General features: G+C 41.9%; 1 protein-coding gene across 4 annotated transcripts in view; it reads right to left on the bottom strand.

Annotated features, from left to right (window-relative positions):
• HNRNPLL (heterogeneous nuclear ribonucleoprotein L-like) overlaps positions 1–13,209 on the bottom strand; it is a 58,070-nt gene extending 44,861 nt beyond the window's left edge. For 2 of the 4 annotated variants that reach the window (XM_006839370.1, XM_006839373.1), the window contains exons 1-2: positions 12,668–12,872; positions 5,742–5,860 (exon numbers count right to left, since the gene is read on the bottom strand). In XM_006839370.1, coding sequence (XP_006839433.1) covers positions 5,742–5,860; positions 12,668–12,856 — 308 coding nt within the window. In that variant the 5' untranslated portion in view covers positions 12,857–12,872. Of the gene's footprint in view, positions 1–5,741; positions 5,861–12,667; positions 12,873–13,027 lie in introns of those variants that run through there. The other 2 variants (XM_006839371.1, XM_006839372.1) reach the window with 2 other exon arrangements.
• Positions 13,210–18,151: the final 4,942 nt, after the last annotated feature.

Below are 18,151 nucleotides of genomic sequence, written 5' to 3' on the forward strand. Positions count from 1 at the left end.
TCTGTTCTTCAGATGGGCTCTAAATTCAGGAGGAATATACTCCTGATGTGTCACTGTAGGATAAGCACTGGACTGTGAACCACAAGGTTGGCAGTTCAAACCCACCAACCACTACTCGAAAGCCATGTTACAGGATCTGAGTCTGAACCAACGACTCGACGGCACTCAACAATATTCATAGTCATATTTTGGTTCTCATAAACATTTTCATTTTCTTCAGCTTCAGCCTGAACTTGCATATGAGCAATTTATGATCTATCTGTTCAACAGTTGGTTCCTGGCCTTATTTTGGCTGATTACATTGAACTTTTCCATCCCTCTTCCCACAGACATCATTACTTTGATTCCTGTATATCACATCTGGTTAGTCCATACATATATTTACCATTTATAGTATTGAAAAAGGGCATTTGCAATGACTAAGTCATTGGTTTTGCAAAATTTTGTAAGCTATCTAGCATCATTTCTATCACCAAGGCCATATTTTCCAACTACTGCTCCCTTCTGTTACCAACATTCACATTCCAATCACCAGTAATTATCTACATATCTTGCACGCTTGATGAATTTCAAACTGGAAAAATAAATTGAATTCTTCATTTTCTTCATCATTGGCTTTGGTAGTTGGTGTGTAAATTCGAAACATAATTTTATTAACTGGTCTTCCTTTTAGGTTGTTGTTGTTGTTAAGTGCCATCGAGTCAATTCTGACCCATAGCGACCCTGTATAGGGTTTCCGAGGAGCATATAGATATTATTCTATCATAGCATCATATTTCTAGAGACCTTGAAATGTTTTTTTTTGACACTGAATGTGATTCCATTCCTTTTAAATTACCATTCCCAGCATAATAAACATATGATTGACTGATTCAATATTATTTCAATTTACAAATGGCTAGGATATCAGTCTTTTTGGGTTCCATTTCATTTTTGACAACTTCCAGCAACACGTAAGCCATCAGAGTACGAAAAAGTGACAAACGTACATGGGGGTGGGACACTTTCATAGTTGTTGTTTTTAAGTGTCACAGAGTCGGTTCCGACCCATAGCGACCCTGTATAGGGTTTCCGAGGAACAGCTGGTGAGCTTGAACCTCCGACCTGGCAGTTCAAACAGCTTTGCAGTCTGGCGCATTAACCCACAACGCCACACCAGGACTCTGTAGTGGCGGTGGTGGTGGTGGTGTGCTGTGGAGTCGGTGCCAAATCATAGCTGTTGTTGTTATGTGCCGTTGAGTCGATTCTGACCCATAGCAACCCAGTATAAGAGTTCCAAAGAGCAGCTGGTGAGCCTGAACCACCGACCTTGCAGTTCATACTGACTTTACAGTCTGACACATTAGCCCACAGTGCCACATCAGGACTCTAGCTGTTGGTAGGTGGCATCATTTTGGTACTGATTCATAGTGACCCTATTCATAACAGAATGAAACACTGCCCGGTCCTGGGCCAACCTTACAATTATTGCCATGCTTGAGCCCACTGATGCTGCCACATTGCCAATCCATCTCGCTGGGGGTCTTCCTCTTGTTCTCTGACCTTCCACCTTACTGAACATAATATATTTCTCCAGCGACTGGGCTATAATTTAAGATCACTGTAACTGAAAATCTGCTTGTACTTATTTATGTCAGGTAAGTTCTTAATGTACATCCTAGTTTGTTTAACAATGGCAAGTGGGTTTGGTAACCAAGGAGGCCTGGTGGCACAATAGGATAAGAACTACTAACCTCAAAGTTGGCAGTTAAAACCCACCAGCTGCTCTGAAAGAGAAAAATAATGCTATCATCGCCAGTAAAGAGTCAAAGCCTCAGAAACACTATGCAAGGTTGTTATGAGTCAGAATCAACTCAATGGCAGTGGGTTTGGGGGGTTTTTTTGTAAGTTCTATACAGTAATTTGGTTCCAACTATTTTATAACTTTTCTATTCACCTAACTATCAATCTTGAAGGCACAAAGAAATATGTCCTATAGACATTAACTGAATGTCATTCATATCCAGAAGACTTTACCATGGGCAAAGTATCAAAAAGTCAGTAGAGTTTAAAAGTGGACCAGGGCGCCCTTTGCTGCCTCTCTCCGCCATTGTGTGAGAGCTGCTACCTGACCTCTTCACTATGTCTTCTCACAAGGCTTTCAAAACTAAGAGATTCCTGGCCAAGAAACAAAAGCAGAATCGTCCCATTCCCCTGTGGATTCAAATGAAAACCGGTAAGAGAACCAGGAGTTTCATATTTGTTGCTAAATGATCAACAGGCGTGCAGAGGCTCCATACAATAAGCACCGGACTGAGAACCACAAGGTCAGTGACTGCAGCCTGCCAACCGCTCTGCAGGAGAAAGATGAGGCTTTCTAGTCCCACAAATACTTAATGCCTCAGAAACGCAATGCAGGGTCACTGTGAGAAGAAACCAACTCCACAGCAGCAACAAGAGACTGTAAATGGAGCCTTTAACTCTCACAAATCTTCTAATCGGATCCTCTATGGAGTCCTACTGTGGTGCTGTAGGATCAGCACTGGACTGCTAACCACAAGTTTGGCAGTTCAAACCCACCAACTACTCCTTGGAAACCCTATACAGGATCTCTGAGTTGGAACCCACTCAATGGCAGTTAACAACATATACTACATATATAAAAGATATTGAATTTTCAGACTACCTTTTAATTCACTTCAGATCAACTATTAGTCTCTATTAGCCTACTGAAAGCAAATAAAAGATTTTCTTTTTTGATGTGAAAAAAAAAAAAAAAAAAGTGGACAGGTCACCCAAAAATTACTTATCAACTTAAACAATAGGATCTATTTCTTTAATCTCCAATATTCAGGTCCTGGTTATAATTAACATATAAAAATCAAAATTGTTATTGTTTCCTTAAAGTTTCCAACTGTGTTTGTTCATCTCTTGATTTCTGACATTAGTTGCAGTGTTTCTTGGCTATAAGAAAATAACTCTAAAACCGTAAGTAAACAAAAAGAGAAGAAAATAAACCGAATCTCCACTTCTTTACAACTCCTTGGGGCAATGTCCCCTTCCATAATCCTCTAACAGTCGCTACAGTAAATGTGGTTAGTCCATCTATTTCCAACAGACACGTCTAAAGTAATTTAAGATAGAACTCTCCAATTAGCCTTAACTTGTAACATTTACTACAAATGACTGAAATTTAGTACAGTCATTTTAGTGATACTTCTCTATGCCCATGTGGGTTTTCGTGTGTACCTTCTTCAAAGATAAACATTATGAAACAGCCACTTCTAAAGTGCCTAACTTGATGGTGAAAGGGTTGAAAAGTCATCTGCCTCTCAATGAGGTTACATAGTAAGTAATAAAATGCTGTAATAGTACAAGGTATCACTTAACATTATTCTTACTCCTTTGAAGCAATGGTTCCTTCCTTTTGGATACCACTGATGCTCCTGGAGAAGGATATCATGTTTGGTAAGATGGAGATTCAGAGAAAGAGAGGAAGACCCCCAACGAGATGGACTGGCCAGGTGGCGGCATCAATGGACTCAAACGTGGCGACAGTAGTGAGGTTGGCCCAGGATCGGGCAGTGTTTCAGTCTGCTATGCATAAGGGCGCTATGAGTTGCTGCCGACTCAATGGCACCTAACAACAACAAGAAGCCTATCTGTTTATACATCATCCTTTCAATACTCAAGCATTTCACATAAATTTTTATTAAACTGAAGCAATCAACTGTCTCCACAAATGTGCTGAAACTCCTCTCTACTTCTATATTTCAAGTTTATTTGTGTCTCTGATGCCTACAACAAAACCACACACATATTTGTCAAGAATAGAAGAACCCCTCCTAAGACTGAAAGTCAAAGGGAACACATGAGCAGGCATGTAAGCTTGCTGGGGACCACACTGGTCTACTGGTGAGTGGAAGAGGGGGAAAGGCAGCAATGAAGAAATGGGCTGAGTTCAACCACGGTCCATAGACTCCCATCGACCTGGAGATGAGAGGAGAGGAAGGACTGGTTGGTCCAAACTGCGGTGAGACCTGAGGACATCTGGGAACAAGGACATAGCCACAGAGGATTAGAACTGAGAGCAAAGTATCCAGCTGATATGAAGTGAGGGAAGGCACACAAGAACACCCAAAGTTAGAGATAATACCCATATGTCCTAGTCTCAATGGCTTGATAATCAGAACTCCACTAGAGGACGGTAAGAAAAAAAAAAAATTTTTTTGTTAAACGACGGTAAATTGCTACAATTTAATGAACTAGACCATATTGATGGAGGTCGTAGCTCAAAATACCAACAGAGAGAGAAGGAGTCTTCACATCAAATAGCAATGCTATCCCCTCTGTATACAGGGTAGAGAGGGATGGGCATCTTAGGTATTGGCAACCTAAAATGAAGGGGTGATAAACGCACAAAGTGACTGACTTACAAGTTTTCAATAGGGAGTTAGTTTAAGAGTGTGCGGGGGAAGACAGAGTCCCCATTGAATAGTTTTCATCTTGTCTAGATAAGTCTGGTGAAAAGAGATGGATATAAGATTTTTATGATTCAATAGACAGTAACTGTTATCATGACTAATTTCAACTGTCATATTGTAAAGGTGGAAGTTTTGTAACAAAAAGGGGGGAGTAGTTAATCTTACAGTCCAAAAACAGAGGACCCTAGGACCATCAAGGGAGAAGAGCACAAGCAGAATACAGGACCCTATCCAGAGACGGAACAACACCAGAGACTGAGGCAGAGATGGGGAAATGGAGAGAGGTAGCAGCTAAGGACTCTAGATTCATGGAAAAAGAGGGACTGAGAGCTGTTGGCCAGGAGGCAGGCTTGCAGAATTATGCCCTTTGATGGTTTAAAGTATTACATATGCCTTGAGTGTTTAAAAAAAAAATTTTTAAGAGCTAAAATGAATATAGAGAAATACTGTTAACTGAAGGTACATGGAGGGGATTATTATTGTAATGACACAAAGTATATGATTTGTTAAATTGATTATCATTGTAATGACACAAAGTATATGATTTGTGAAACTGATGATCTGCTCTGTAAACTTTCACTCAAATCCCAATAAACACTTAAAAAAAAAAAAAAAATAACATCAACTCTAGATGATCCATACTAAGAAGAGAACAACAGCTGAGCATACTCCAAAGATATTTTAGAAAGACTTTTTGAGTAGCTAATTTTGGCAGCAGATTTACTTTTCTAATTATGTTTCACTTTAGTCAATATGCTTAAGCACATACCAGCTGTGAGAAAAGAAAGGCGCCCGAGAAAATACAAAGCACAAAAGACGACAAGCTAGGATAAAACACTGACTGCTCATGGTCTGAGTAAGAACTCTCAGCAACGTGCACCTAAGTAAACAATGCCTACCCTTAATCTACCCATTTTGAGTTGCCAATTAATTCCGTAGCATTCCAATGTAAAAAAATATATATATATCGGTATTAAGTAACACATGTTGAAACTCTGAAGATGAAGGACAAAGTTTAAAGCTGTGTTTGTATAGGAATCATGGATCCATTTTAAACCGGATGAAAAACGCAATATGTCAACCCGGTTGGGGTTGAGGTGACCATGGATCCAGAAAGCACAGCAGCATCACACCCCAGGAAAGTTAAAAATAATAGGCTTAAAAGATTCCAGAGATATATGTTCATAGGCAAACTTAAACTATACCAAGTTAAAAACAAGCTTAAAACACAATATACCATGCTGTTTTAAATCTGCATAAAGTCCTTAATGTCCTTACCATATAGTCCCAAATTTTTCAAGAGCCTCCACAAGGTCTGCTTCCACCACAGATTCACAGAGTCCTCGGACATGGACAACAGGTGAAACAGAAACTTTATGATGACTTCCACCTCCCTCCTAGCAAGAGAAAATAATTTCTAATTAAAGCCTTTGAAAGCCTAAGTTGCATTTGTTAGTAAATTCAACTCTGCATTAAAAAGTAATATTTAAAAAAAAAAAATCAAAATTGCCAATTTATGAGTTAGCAAAATAACCTGAGAGTGTAATCATCAATTAAATGTCTGGTCTGAAAATTTTAATTTCTGAAAAGAAAAGTATTAGATCTCAAAAAGCACAAGTGAGTTTTTATAACTTACTCTAGACCTCTAAGGAAACTTCACAAAAAATTTCAGCATGCAATGATTGGAAATAAATCTTATTCTCATGATTTCATAGTTTCTCTTTCACAAAATCAAAATTTCAAGTACAATCATCCCTTGTTATCCACAGGAGATTGGCTCTAGGACTTCCGCTCCCCCTTATCAAAATCTGAGGATGCTCAAATCTCTTCTAAAATGACAGAGTTGCATATAACCTACATACATCCTCCCGTGCACTTTAAATCATCTGTTGTTGTTGTTGTGTGCCATCGAGTCAGTTCCAACTCAGAGACCCTGAAAAGTGTTTCCGAGGAACGACTGGTAAGTTTGAACCACTAACCTCACAGTTCAAACCGACCTTTAGGTCAAGTGCTTACCCTACAGCGCCACACCAGGACTATAGATGACTTATAATGCCTAAAACAACATAGGAACCCTGGTGGCACTCATCCAATATAATATAGGATAAGCACTGAACTGAACTGCTAACTGCAAAGTCAACAGTTCAAATGTATCAATCCTCATAGCAGATTGCCAGGTCTTCCTTCCTGCAGAAATGCTGGGTGAATTTGAACCATCTTTTTGGTCAGTAGCCAAGTGTTTAACTGCTGCACCACTACTACTGATCTACCCACAGCCTTGGAGTTGACTGCTGTTTAGTACTGCCCAATCGGTTCCGACTCATAGCAACCCTGGTATGGTGTTTCCGAGGAATGGCTGGTGGGTCTGAACCATCAACCTTGTGGTTAGCAATTCAGTGCTTATCCTACAGCGCAACATCAGGACTCCATAAAGTTGACTACAACTCTTTAAATATGACTTATCATTATTAAATTATTTAAATATATTTGAAGTACAGTAAAGCATGAAGAGTAATCTCACGCTTAATTTAAAGTAAAAAAAAAAAAAGTTTTATTGCAAAAACAACTAGACAGTAATCAACTGCAGTTACAATGAAAACTTCCTGAACTCTTTGAAAACCTCAACTCTATTGCACTAGACTGGAGCTCTGGTAGCGTAGTGGTTACGAATCAGGCTGCGAACCTTAAGGTCAGCGGTTCGAAACTACCAGCAGCTCCGCGGGAGAAAGATGAGGCTTTCTACTCCCGTAAAGATTTACACCCTCGGAAACCCTGTACAGGGTCGCTATGGGTCGGACCCGACTCGATGGCACTCAACAACAACAACAAATGAACCACAAGGTCAGCAGTTCAAACCCACTAGCTGCTCCTCAGAGGGTCGCTCCCACCGGGTCGTTTTGAGGCAAAACCGACTTAATGGCACTTTTTAACAACAACGACTGTCTATTATTCCTGTGGTATCCTCAATTACTCTGCCATTCTTCCCCAACCTCAGAGGTAGCCTCGTGATTATTTATTGGGAGAGGGGGAAATGATGAGCCAGAAATGGTTCATCCGGGGATAAATACAGATATTGGTGGGAGAGGGTCTTTTCTGGATTTGTTAGCTACGAAAATGTAAGCGTAGCTTTATCACAGTGGAAAGCAGGGCTGAAACATGAAAACGGAATGAAGTCTCTGTGGCATAATCTAAATCCTTGGATCTAGTCATGCTTGAGACTCGTACCACAATTTGACTTGCCCAAGTTACTTAGACCAATCAATTCCCTTCTTCCCAGTTTCCTTGCTGTAGGATAAGCACTGGACTGCTAATTGCAAGCTCAGAGGTTAAAACCCACCAACTGCTACTTGGACCCTATACAGAGTCTCTATGAGTCGGAACCAACTCCATGGCACTTAACAGCAACAAAGCTCATCTGTGTTGTTTCTGTGGCTACAACCATAAGCCCTGAAAGTTACATTCCATTATATAGATGAGAAAACAGGCACTAAGTGATGCAGACTTACAGATTTTTAGATAGTGCTTTTTCGCTATCATAGCCCCACAGCCTAGAGTAGATAGAATCTGGCATACAATTGGAAGGGAAGTTCTTTTAATGAATCAAAATATTTTAGCAATCAAGTAACGCCACACTTTGGGTGGCAGATAGAAAATTGAGATCCCGAGAGGTTACATCATAAAGTTTATTGGTAGCAAAGCCAAAACACAGCCTTGCCTGTGCCTCTGGTTATAGAAACAGTTCTTTTCCCTGTAACACAGTGGTTCAGCAGTTCAAAACTACCAGCCATTCTGCAGGAGAAAGATGAGGCTTTCTGCTCCATAAAGATTTACAACCTCAGAAACCCTATGCAGAGTTGCTATGAGTCGGAGCCGACTCTACAGCACACTACCACCACCACTCACACCAAGAAGCCAACCCCACTGCTGCCCAGTTGACTGATTCATAAACAAAAGTAGAACCAATCCATAAGCTTTCCAAGACCGCCACCTCTTTCTCTCGTGGTGTGGTTAGAGAGTTCAAACCACAGACCTTTCTGTTAGTAGTAGAGCCCTTGACCAGTGAGCCACCAGGGCTCCTTCATCAAGAAACAGTCACTCACCTGGCTTACAAGCTTTCAAGAGGGAACCTAGAACCAGAGGGCCTGGAGAAATGTAGAATCTCCAGTGAGTAGTATTCAATCTGTCTAGGTGTCGCTGATGCAATGAAATCTAAATAGGTCTCTTGTGATACAATAGTGAATAATTGTTATCAGGATTGACTGTGAGGGTTGGAAATGTAAGCGTGGACGTTTTATAGCAAGGAGGGGAGTGATTGACTTTTCAGTCTAGGAGCAGAAGTCCCTGGGACCATCAAGGGAGAAGAGCAGAGAGTGGGACCCTACCCAGAGAAGCAATGATGCCTGAAATGGAGCCAAAGATGATGATGTGGAGCGATGGAGCAGCTGGAGACTTTAGATCCAGAGAGGGAGAGCGACTGTGTGCTGAAGACCTGAGGGGCAAGGGGGAATGATTGCATGGAGGGGATTGTAACCATGGCAATGAGACGATATACAATGGAATGAATGTAAAAGTAATATTCTCCCATGTAAACTATCACATAATTCACAAAAAATCATTAAAAAAAAAAAAGAAACAGTCACTCAACTAAAGCCAAAAGATAGTAAAATCTACTACTTTTCATTTCTTTTTCAAAAGTAGGCCTAACAATAAATAATCCTGACTCCACTGCCGAAGTTTAGCTAGAGGAAACACAGGACACTACTAGCAGCAAAGCTGCCTGAAACTTCTGGCACTCAGCTCTGAGGCCCACAGTCTTAACTCTTATTCCTGGGAGCACAGTTACTATGCTCACTGCCTATAAGCTTCTCCTGTGGGAGCTGAGCTACCAAAGTGACCTCATCCCATCTTCCATCCCATATTTATCAAATAAACCATCGTATAATCTTTATATTAATTCTGCAGTTTAGATCATGCAAGTGTAATAGTATTAGCTTAGATTCAAACTGGATTAACTCAATGTATATTACGTTGTTCAGAAAACCTAGCATTACATTATGTCTTGTCACTTTGCCATCTTGCAAGTTTATTTATTAAAAGTTGAGATACTTAGACTTTCAATTAACCAGCAAACAAAACGTTCCGTCTATGACTTGCCTGTTTACTCAATGGCAAAAAAGAGTAACAGAATAACTCAAAATTGTCCAAAATGAATTGTTGTTGTTGTTAAGTGCCATCAAGTTGGTTCTGACCCATAGTGACTCTGTATAGGGTTTCCAAGGAGTGGCTGGTAAGCTTGAACCACCAACCTTGCAATTCAAATGACCTTTACAGTCTGGCACATTAACCCACAGCACACCAGGACTCCCCAAAATGAATTAGCACTCCATCAATTTTGGTACCTGTCTTCTGAGGAGCATCTGTAGGGTGGTGGTGCTGCAATCATTTAATGTGCTTGGTTGCTAACCAAAAGATTGGTGGTTCAAGTCCACCCAGAGGCTTAAGTCCACCTAGCAGTACCTCAAAAGGTCTGGCAATCTACTTCTGAAAAATCAGCTGCTGGACACCTTGCTGCCATGAACCAGAATTGACTGGACAACATCTGGTAACGGGCAAAACCACATTGTTCGTAACTAGTCATTTTTCCCTTTTAAATGCAATTTAATATATTAAAGCACTCAGGGTAAGTTCATCATGAAAACTCAAACAATATAAATCCTTGTGGTCTTAATTTTACTATGCAAACTTCCAATTACAGTTGAAAAGACTGCTCACCAATTGTTACTTAATCTACCATTTATTTTGACACTGACCACAAAGGTATTTCTCTTCTGGGCTATTCAAAGACTCAGTGAGGTTGGGCCAAACCCTTTTTAGTCACATGAATTACTGTACTTCTGGATGATGAAGGACTAGGCAGTAAATGTCGATGCAGGAAATCCCTGTCACAGTAACATAACTTTTATTGTATAAAGGTTTTCATAATTGCAACGATTTCAAAGTAGTACCAAAATGTTTAAAAACAAGAAAAATAAACCTTCCTTAAATTTCTTTGTATAATACTGGTTTATTAAATAAAAACAATTTACCCTTTCTTAAGAAATATAATAGCATTAAGAGAAACAAAATTTGGTAATTTTAATTCAATCAGCATTTATTAGTTCTTGTCCAGGTAACTTAAAGGTTGCATTATGCTAATCACTGAACTAGAACTTTAGGTATGGAAACTGTGTAGTTCAACTTTAACATTTTACAGACAGAGAAGTTGTACATACATTGAGTAATAGGTAACTGACTTGCCCTAGGTCTCAGACTGCATAGCAGCTACCACTTCCGGACCCTTTCTCCAAACCTTACTCAGTTACACAATTCACTTTACATATATTAATTATACTTTATTTTCTTCCCAACATTCAAAATATCATTGGTTTAGTATTTTGGCTGTTTAAAGTTTTACAAGACATTTCTTGCTGTTGCAAGACCCTTGGCAAAAGAAATAGACTGAACTCACGCATCTAAATAATGACTATTATATACTTATTTTCATAATTTTCTAAGACAATGTAGTTGGATTTGAACTGAAACTCCCCAAGAAGAAATATATGCATGTCCTTCCTTTATTCACACTTCATCACATTGTAAATATTCCTAAGGAGCTCTGGTAGAGGAGTGGTTATGAATCGAGCTGCTCATCTCAAGGTCAGCAGTTCAAAACTACCAGCAGTTCCATGGGAGAAAGATGAGGCTTTCTACTCCCATAGAGATTTACAGCCTCAGAAACCCTGTACAGCGTCGCTATGGGTCGATACCAACTCCACGGCACTTAACTAAAACAGCTAGGCACAAAAATCAAAAGTTAATACAGATACAAGGAAATTACGTAGATGAAGAAAAAGTTACCTTAACTGTATTACAACTTACATCATATTTGGAATCTCTTACAATTGGGGCACTATCGACCAGACCTTTTTATATAAATTCAAAAAATAACTAAAAGCCTTCTAAGTTGTCTCTTTTAAAAGCAATGTGACAAACATTTTAATATTATAGAATATATGTGTACAACTAAGTTTTTATTAAAGTTTCCTGATTTTATCAAATACTGTGTTAAATGGTTAAAGAGCCTCTAAGTCATTTAGACCTGCGAACCGCAAGGTCAGCAGTTCGAAACTACCAGCTGTTCCGCGGGAGAAAGATGAGGCTTTCTGCTCCCGTAAAGATTTACAGCCTCGGAAACCCTGTGCAGAGCCACTATGAGTCGGAATCGACTGCACAGCCCATAACCACCACCAAGTCATTAAGACAGTTAAAGGTAAATCGTACAAAAACAGAGCAAAAGCGTTTGCTTTTTCTGTTTCCTTAAAGCTGGTATCTAACTAATCCTGAGTAACTAACTACTTGCTGCGGCTAAGATGGATTTCACATGCTTTCTGCCTTTAACTAACGTTTTTGGTCAAAGACAAGAATCTAGGAACATGTATTTAATGCAGTCCTCAGCTCAGTTCCTCCCTTCGTGGGACAAATTTGCACTGAACCATCGAGATGATTTAAAGATATGTTTTACTTGAAAAAAGGAGTATAAGCAGTACCCCTAACCAACACCTTTTTTTACCAGGTATCTAAAAATCGTACTAAGCAATCTTCACAAAACTAGTAAAGCATACACGCCTTGCCTACAAAGAATTTTGGTTTTTGATTTTTAATGTTTTAACTAAAGCTTCAGGTCAATAGGCTGTGAGTATCGGAACGGAATTTGCCATTGGGTACTGCTCTCCTCGGGTGGGAACCACAGCGCAACCATCCTGAGACCCTGACCCTCAGCCGGGTCGCAGCGGCACTCGGATGCAGAGGCCGGAGGACAGGAGGGAGGCAGGCGTCCGCCCACAGCCGAGGTGTTCAACTACGAGCTAACCTCGAAAATAGGGCCCCACGCCGGCGCATCGCCTCCCGCCACCTTAGCCTCGCGACCCTCCCCAAGTGCAGGGCCCGTAACGGACTACTGCGGGGCCTCCCGATCCAGGCCGGATTCACGAACCAGATACGGGAAACAGGTCGAGGAAAGAATAAAACACCCAATGAGCAGCCGGCGATCCCCAGGCCCGTCCGCACAGCAGAGGAGGTGCAACGGAGGACCGGATCGGGTCCTCCGCTGGGCCCTGCTTCCCGGAGCGTCGCCAGCACCCACACCAGGCGCCGCGCTTTGTTACCGGCTGCGTGAAGCTCCGGCCGCTACCGCCATCGGCCCCGCTCCGGGGCGCCGCTTCCCGACGGGTCTCGCCCTCCTCCGCCGAGTAGTCGATCTCCCCCTCCTCGGTCTTAAGACGCTTGGCCTGGCTCTTGTACTCCGGGTCCTCCTCGTATGTCTCCCTGGGGGAGGAGGAGGAGGAGGAGGACATGGCGGCGACCGGAGGGACCAGCGGTGCGGGCCTCGGGGGCTGCCGGCCAGTCAGGCGCAGAGTGCGCCTCTTAACTGTCGGGTCGACCGCGGGGCCGAGCGCAGGGAGTGGGGAGAGGGTGGAGGAGGAGGGCACTCCGGGTGGCTCCGGAGGGCCGCTCCCCTTTATTACCGGCCCAGCATTCAGCCTCTCCCTCCTCCTACCGCTCAGCTCCCGGGAGCGACTCTAAGGATGGGGACGCGACTGTGGCTTCCGGTCTTCCCTCCTCTCCAAATCCGCTCCCCACCGCCCAGACCAAGCCTCCGCCCCCGCCTCCGCCTCCGCTTTCACCGCTGCCTCGGTGGACCGAATCCAGCCCGCGGGAAGCACCCCCAGTTTGGGTCCCGCTCCCTATTGGCAGGAAGAAAAGTCGACCAGGCTTTCAATTGGCTATAAGAGCTGTTCGTCAGAAGCCGCCCACGGCCTGGCCTCGCCTTGCTCCCAGCACCTTCTCAACTAGCCGCGGGCCTGTTGGTCCTGGTTGTGCAACTCCGGCTACGCGCAGCTCTGGAAGCTGTTGTTGCTCAGCGGCCGTTAATGCTGTGGGGGTTCAGTCGAAGCACGGCGCGGAGCAAACCGGGACGGGCAATGAGGCGTGCAGTGGGCCGGGCTGCGGGTGCTAACCGCCTTCCCGCTAATTTAAATGCTTTTATCACTTCCCTTCTTCAAAAGAGGATAGGAAGCCTTCTAAACTCCTTGCAGATGTATCCAACCCACTGCCATCAGAGTTGATAGACGCATAGTGACCCTGTGTAGGATTTTCGAGGCTGTAAATCTTTACAGGAGCAGAAAGTCTCATCTTTCTCCCACAGAGCAGCTGGTAGCATCCTGTCGATCTTGGGGTTGCATTGCAGTCCAGCGCTTATCCTACGCGCCACGAGGGCTGCAGGGGTTGGAGGAGAGAAAAGGTTCTGGAACCATGAAATTAGTCTTTCCCTCCTGTTGTGTGCAAAATCTGAGATGATATGAGTGAGCATTCTCCAAATCAGAGAGGTGGATGAACATTCACATGTTAAATTCAAAAACAGCAGCAACCTTTACAGAATGCCAAAGGGCAAGTTTGTAGGCACTCCACACAGCTTGACTAGTGATCGCTCATGTATAATCTGGACTGTTCTTTACAGACAATTTCAGGGGATTTTTCAATGCAAGTCCTTGCTCCAAGTAAAAGAGTTTTAAACTTTCCATAGATATTCTCATACCAACTCTTCTAGACAATCAGTTTCTCAAAATCATGTTATTTTGGAAAATACAAAAGCCTAGCAAAATTGTTGTTCAGATCACACAGCTCGCTTCATCTGTAAGCCCTGTGGACTCCCAATTTGGGCCTCTTAGTGCTCTTTTTGCTTCAAGACCCTTTATACCTACTTCCTATTGTTGTTGTCAATTGTCGTCCAGTCGGTTCCTTCTCACAGCAACCCTGTATAGAGTTTCCAAAGGAAGGCTGGTGGATTTGAACTGCAGACCTTCAGGTTAGCAGTCCAGTGTATATACATACACCCGGTGTGGTTCTGTAGATTCAGAAATTATATATATATATATAGTTGTTGTTAGGTGCCACGGAGTCAGTACTGACCCATAACCACTTTATGCACAAGAGAAAGAAAGACTACCTGGCTCTGTGCCAGTCTCACAATCGTTGCTACGCTTGAGCCCATTACTGACTATATCCTGGTACTATTCATCCTGTTTCAATATTCAATATTCTGGTGCTGTCTGACAGTGTTCCACTGCTATTCATAAGATTTCCAGTGAGTAAATATTCCAAAGTAGTCCATCTCTACTTCTTCCTAGTCTGTCTTAATCTAGAAGCACAGCTGAAACCTTTCCAACCATGGGCGACCCTGCCAATATTTAAAATACCAGTGGTATAACTTCCAGAATCACAGCAACATAGAAGCCACCACAGTATGGCAAACTGATGGATCTACTTCCTAGCATGTTGTATTGTAATGACTACAATGGGGTGGAAACAGAAACTGTGCTTTTTCCACCTCTGTAAACCCAGCTCTACTCAATGCTTAAAGGGGCACAATTTAAGTACTCAACAATACTGCATAGTGGTCCATGGGAAACCAAAAAACCACCACTATAAAGTTCATTCCAGCTCATAGTGACCCTATCAGACACAGTAGAACTTATTGGAGTTTTTGAGGAGTAGAGAGCTCATCTCTCCTTCATGAAGCAGCTGGTGAGTTTAAGCCACTGCCCTTGAAGTTAGCAGCCACTGTACTGGCAGTATATCTTTGGGGAAAGAAACCCTGGTGATTAACTGCTCCCCACCAGCCACTCCAGGGGAGGAAACACCTGTCCATCCACTCCTGTAACATTTTCAGCCTAGAAAGCCCTATGGGGCAGTTGTCCTCTGTCCTATAGGGTGCCACTAGTCAGAATCCACTGGACAACACACAACAGCAGCAATATACCTTTAGGAAAAAGGGTCTCTATTGGCACAGCAGGTAGGAATTCGGTTGTTAACTGAAAGGTGGGCATATGGAACTTACCAGCTATTCTGCATGAGACAGATGTGGCAATGGGCTTCTTAAAGATAGCAAAACTAAACCCGCTGAAATCAAGTAGATCCTGACTCATAGTGATATCCTGACTCATAGTGATCCTGTAATAGGATTTCCAAGGCTGTAGATCTTTTGTTTTTTATTTTTTCAGTCTATTTTATTCATTATCCAGCTTTTGCATGCATATGTGGGGGTTGAAAATTCCAGGGCTTACATCAGGCACACTCTAGTCCTCAAAGTAACATTTTTGCTCTTTAGAAGTATTTTTTTTTTAATGTTTTATTGTGAATTATGTGATAGTTTACATGGGAGAACATTAGCTTTATGTTCATCCTATCATATATCATTTCATTGCCATGGTTACAATCCCTTCCATGCAACATCAACCAACTGAAGGGTATACCCTGCAAGACTGCCCCTCCCCCAGTCATCAGCACACAGCCCCTCTCCCTCTCTGGGTCTAAAGTCCCCAGCTGCTCCATCTCCACATCATAGTAGATCTTTATACGAGCAGAAAGTCTAATCTTTCTCTCACAGAATTTGACCTGTCCACCTTGCAGTTAGCAGTCTAGTGTTTATCCTACAGCACTACTAAGACTCAGCCTGGGAAGCACTATGGGATAATTCTCCTCTGTCTTATTATAGGGTTGCTCTGAGTCAGAATCAACTGGATGATTGACCCTGAATACGGTTTCTGAGGCTTATCACGGGAGCAGAAAGCCTCATCTTGCTCCTGGTGGATTTGAACCGTGGACCTTGGTGTTTTGCAGTCCAGTGATTATCCTACAGAGCCACCACACTCCCAGATTTGTTTGTTTTTGTAGTTGTTGTTAAGTGCCGTCGGGTTGGTTCCAACTCATAGGAATCCTGTATAGGGTTTCTGAGGAGCAAATGATGGGTTTGAACCACTGATTTTGTGGTTAGCATTCCGGTGCTTAACCTACAGTACCACACCAGGACTCCTGTTTAGGGGCATGAAAAAACATTTGGACATGAATAGTGCATTGGTTGTGCAACATGGGGAGAATAATTAATGTCACTGAATTGTATATTTGGCAATGATTAAAATGGCAAATATTTTATTATATTTACCATGATGACTTTTTTTAAGCTTTTATTGTGCATTGAGTGATAGTTTACATGGGAGAACATCAATTTTGCACTCATCTTGTCGTAATATTTCCTATCATTGCAATGATTACAATCCCTTCCATTCAACGGTACTACACTGTTTGTGATTGTTGTTATTTTCAGTAAGTTATCATTTTCATCGCCTGTCATTTGGAATTCAATTGCAAGCTTTTTCATAACACTGTACAATGGTAATAAAAATTGTGTGTTACTGCACTGGGTGCTGACAAAGCAGGACTAAAAAATAATTTCAAATTCCTTTGTTTTTTAATCAAAATAAAATGTTAGTACAAACAAGCAGGCAGAGCAGGCTACAGATGAGGAAATGTGTCTACATAAGATTCAGCCAGAGGGCCTTATCCAAATGTTCCAAATATTTCTTGTAACGGTGAAGATATTTAAAATTCTCAAAGCGCTACTATCAACTTACATCAAGTTAAAATGCACCTCTCACACCAACCTGTAAGGAAACCCAGTCTTGCCAAATCTAGATGGCTATGCTCAGCATTTACCTCACAGTAGGTAGGAGTCTGGGTCCTGGTGTGGCACTGTAGGATCAGCACTGAACTGCTAATCATGCGATTCAAACCTACCAGCTGCTCCTTGGTAACCCTATACAGGGTCGCCATGAGTCAGAACGGACTCAATGGCACTTACAAAAAACAAAAACAAAGGAGTCAGAATGTACCCATATTAAACTTTTTTTAAAAAAAAAAAAGCTCAAATCAGACTGTTGAGGGGGAAGGCTGGAGAAGCAAAACTGAGAAAGCATTTTAAAAAGACATGATTCAGTACACCAATCATAGGCAACCTTTCAGCTTAATACAAATGAGTTGTTCAAATGGTTAACAATAGGTTCTTTGATAAGGAAAATGCAAACTAGTTCATTTCTATTCTCTAAGAAGAGCTAAAAGGATGAGGCATAAATTGTATTCTGTGTGATTTGACTTTGATGAAATCATGAAATTATTCACTACTCAGTAGCCAGAAGTACCTAAAAAGATCATAAACTGCTCCTCAATACATGACCATCTGGAACCTCTTGTGCACTGCAGCCTTCGGTCTTTGGTCAATTGTCTGAATGCTTGATTGGATTGGCTGCTATTGTATAGGGTAGGCAGAAGTCAACAACTCACATTGCCACAACACAAAGTGGAATTGGTTGTTCTAGAATGGAAAGTGGGCCCAGAACAGGTCTGGGGAATTTGATAGTTAAAGGTCCTTCATAATCTAGCCCCAAATTGTTCTTTACTTGTATCTCTCATCGATGGCCTATGTGAACTAACTTATAAGCCGTGAAATCAAGTCAGGAAGCAAGACAAACATGAGGGAAAATAGAAAAGTATTGCTACTAGGATTTGAGTTCATACATGCACAGTTTTATTCCAAACAAAGCATGCTTAAACATGCCTCTGTGATCAGAGGATGGCTACAGACAAATTCTCTCAGTAATTGATGTTGTTATTGTTAGGTGCTATCAAGTCAGTACCGACCCAGAGCAACCTTAGGCACAGCTGAACAAAACACTGCCTGATCCTGGAGTCCATTGATGCTGCCACCTGGCCAATCCATCTTATTAGGAGTGTTCCTCTTTTTCTCTGACCCTCCA

The sequence above is a fragment of the Chrysochloris asiatica genome, unplaced genomic scaffold (assembly GCF_000296735.1).
Source record: "Chrysochloris asiatica unplaced genomic scaffold, ChrAsi1.0 scaffold00024, whole genome shotgun sequence".
Lineage (NCBI taxonomy): Eukaryota > Metazoa > Chordata > Mammalia > Afrosoricida > Chrysochloridae > Chrysochloris > Chrysochloris asiatica.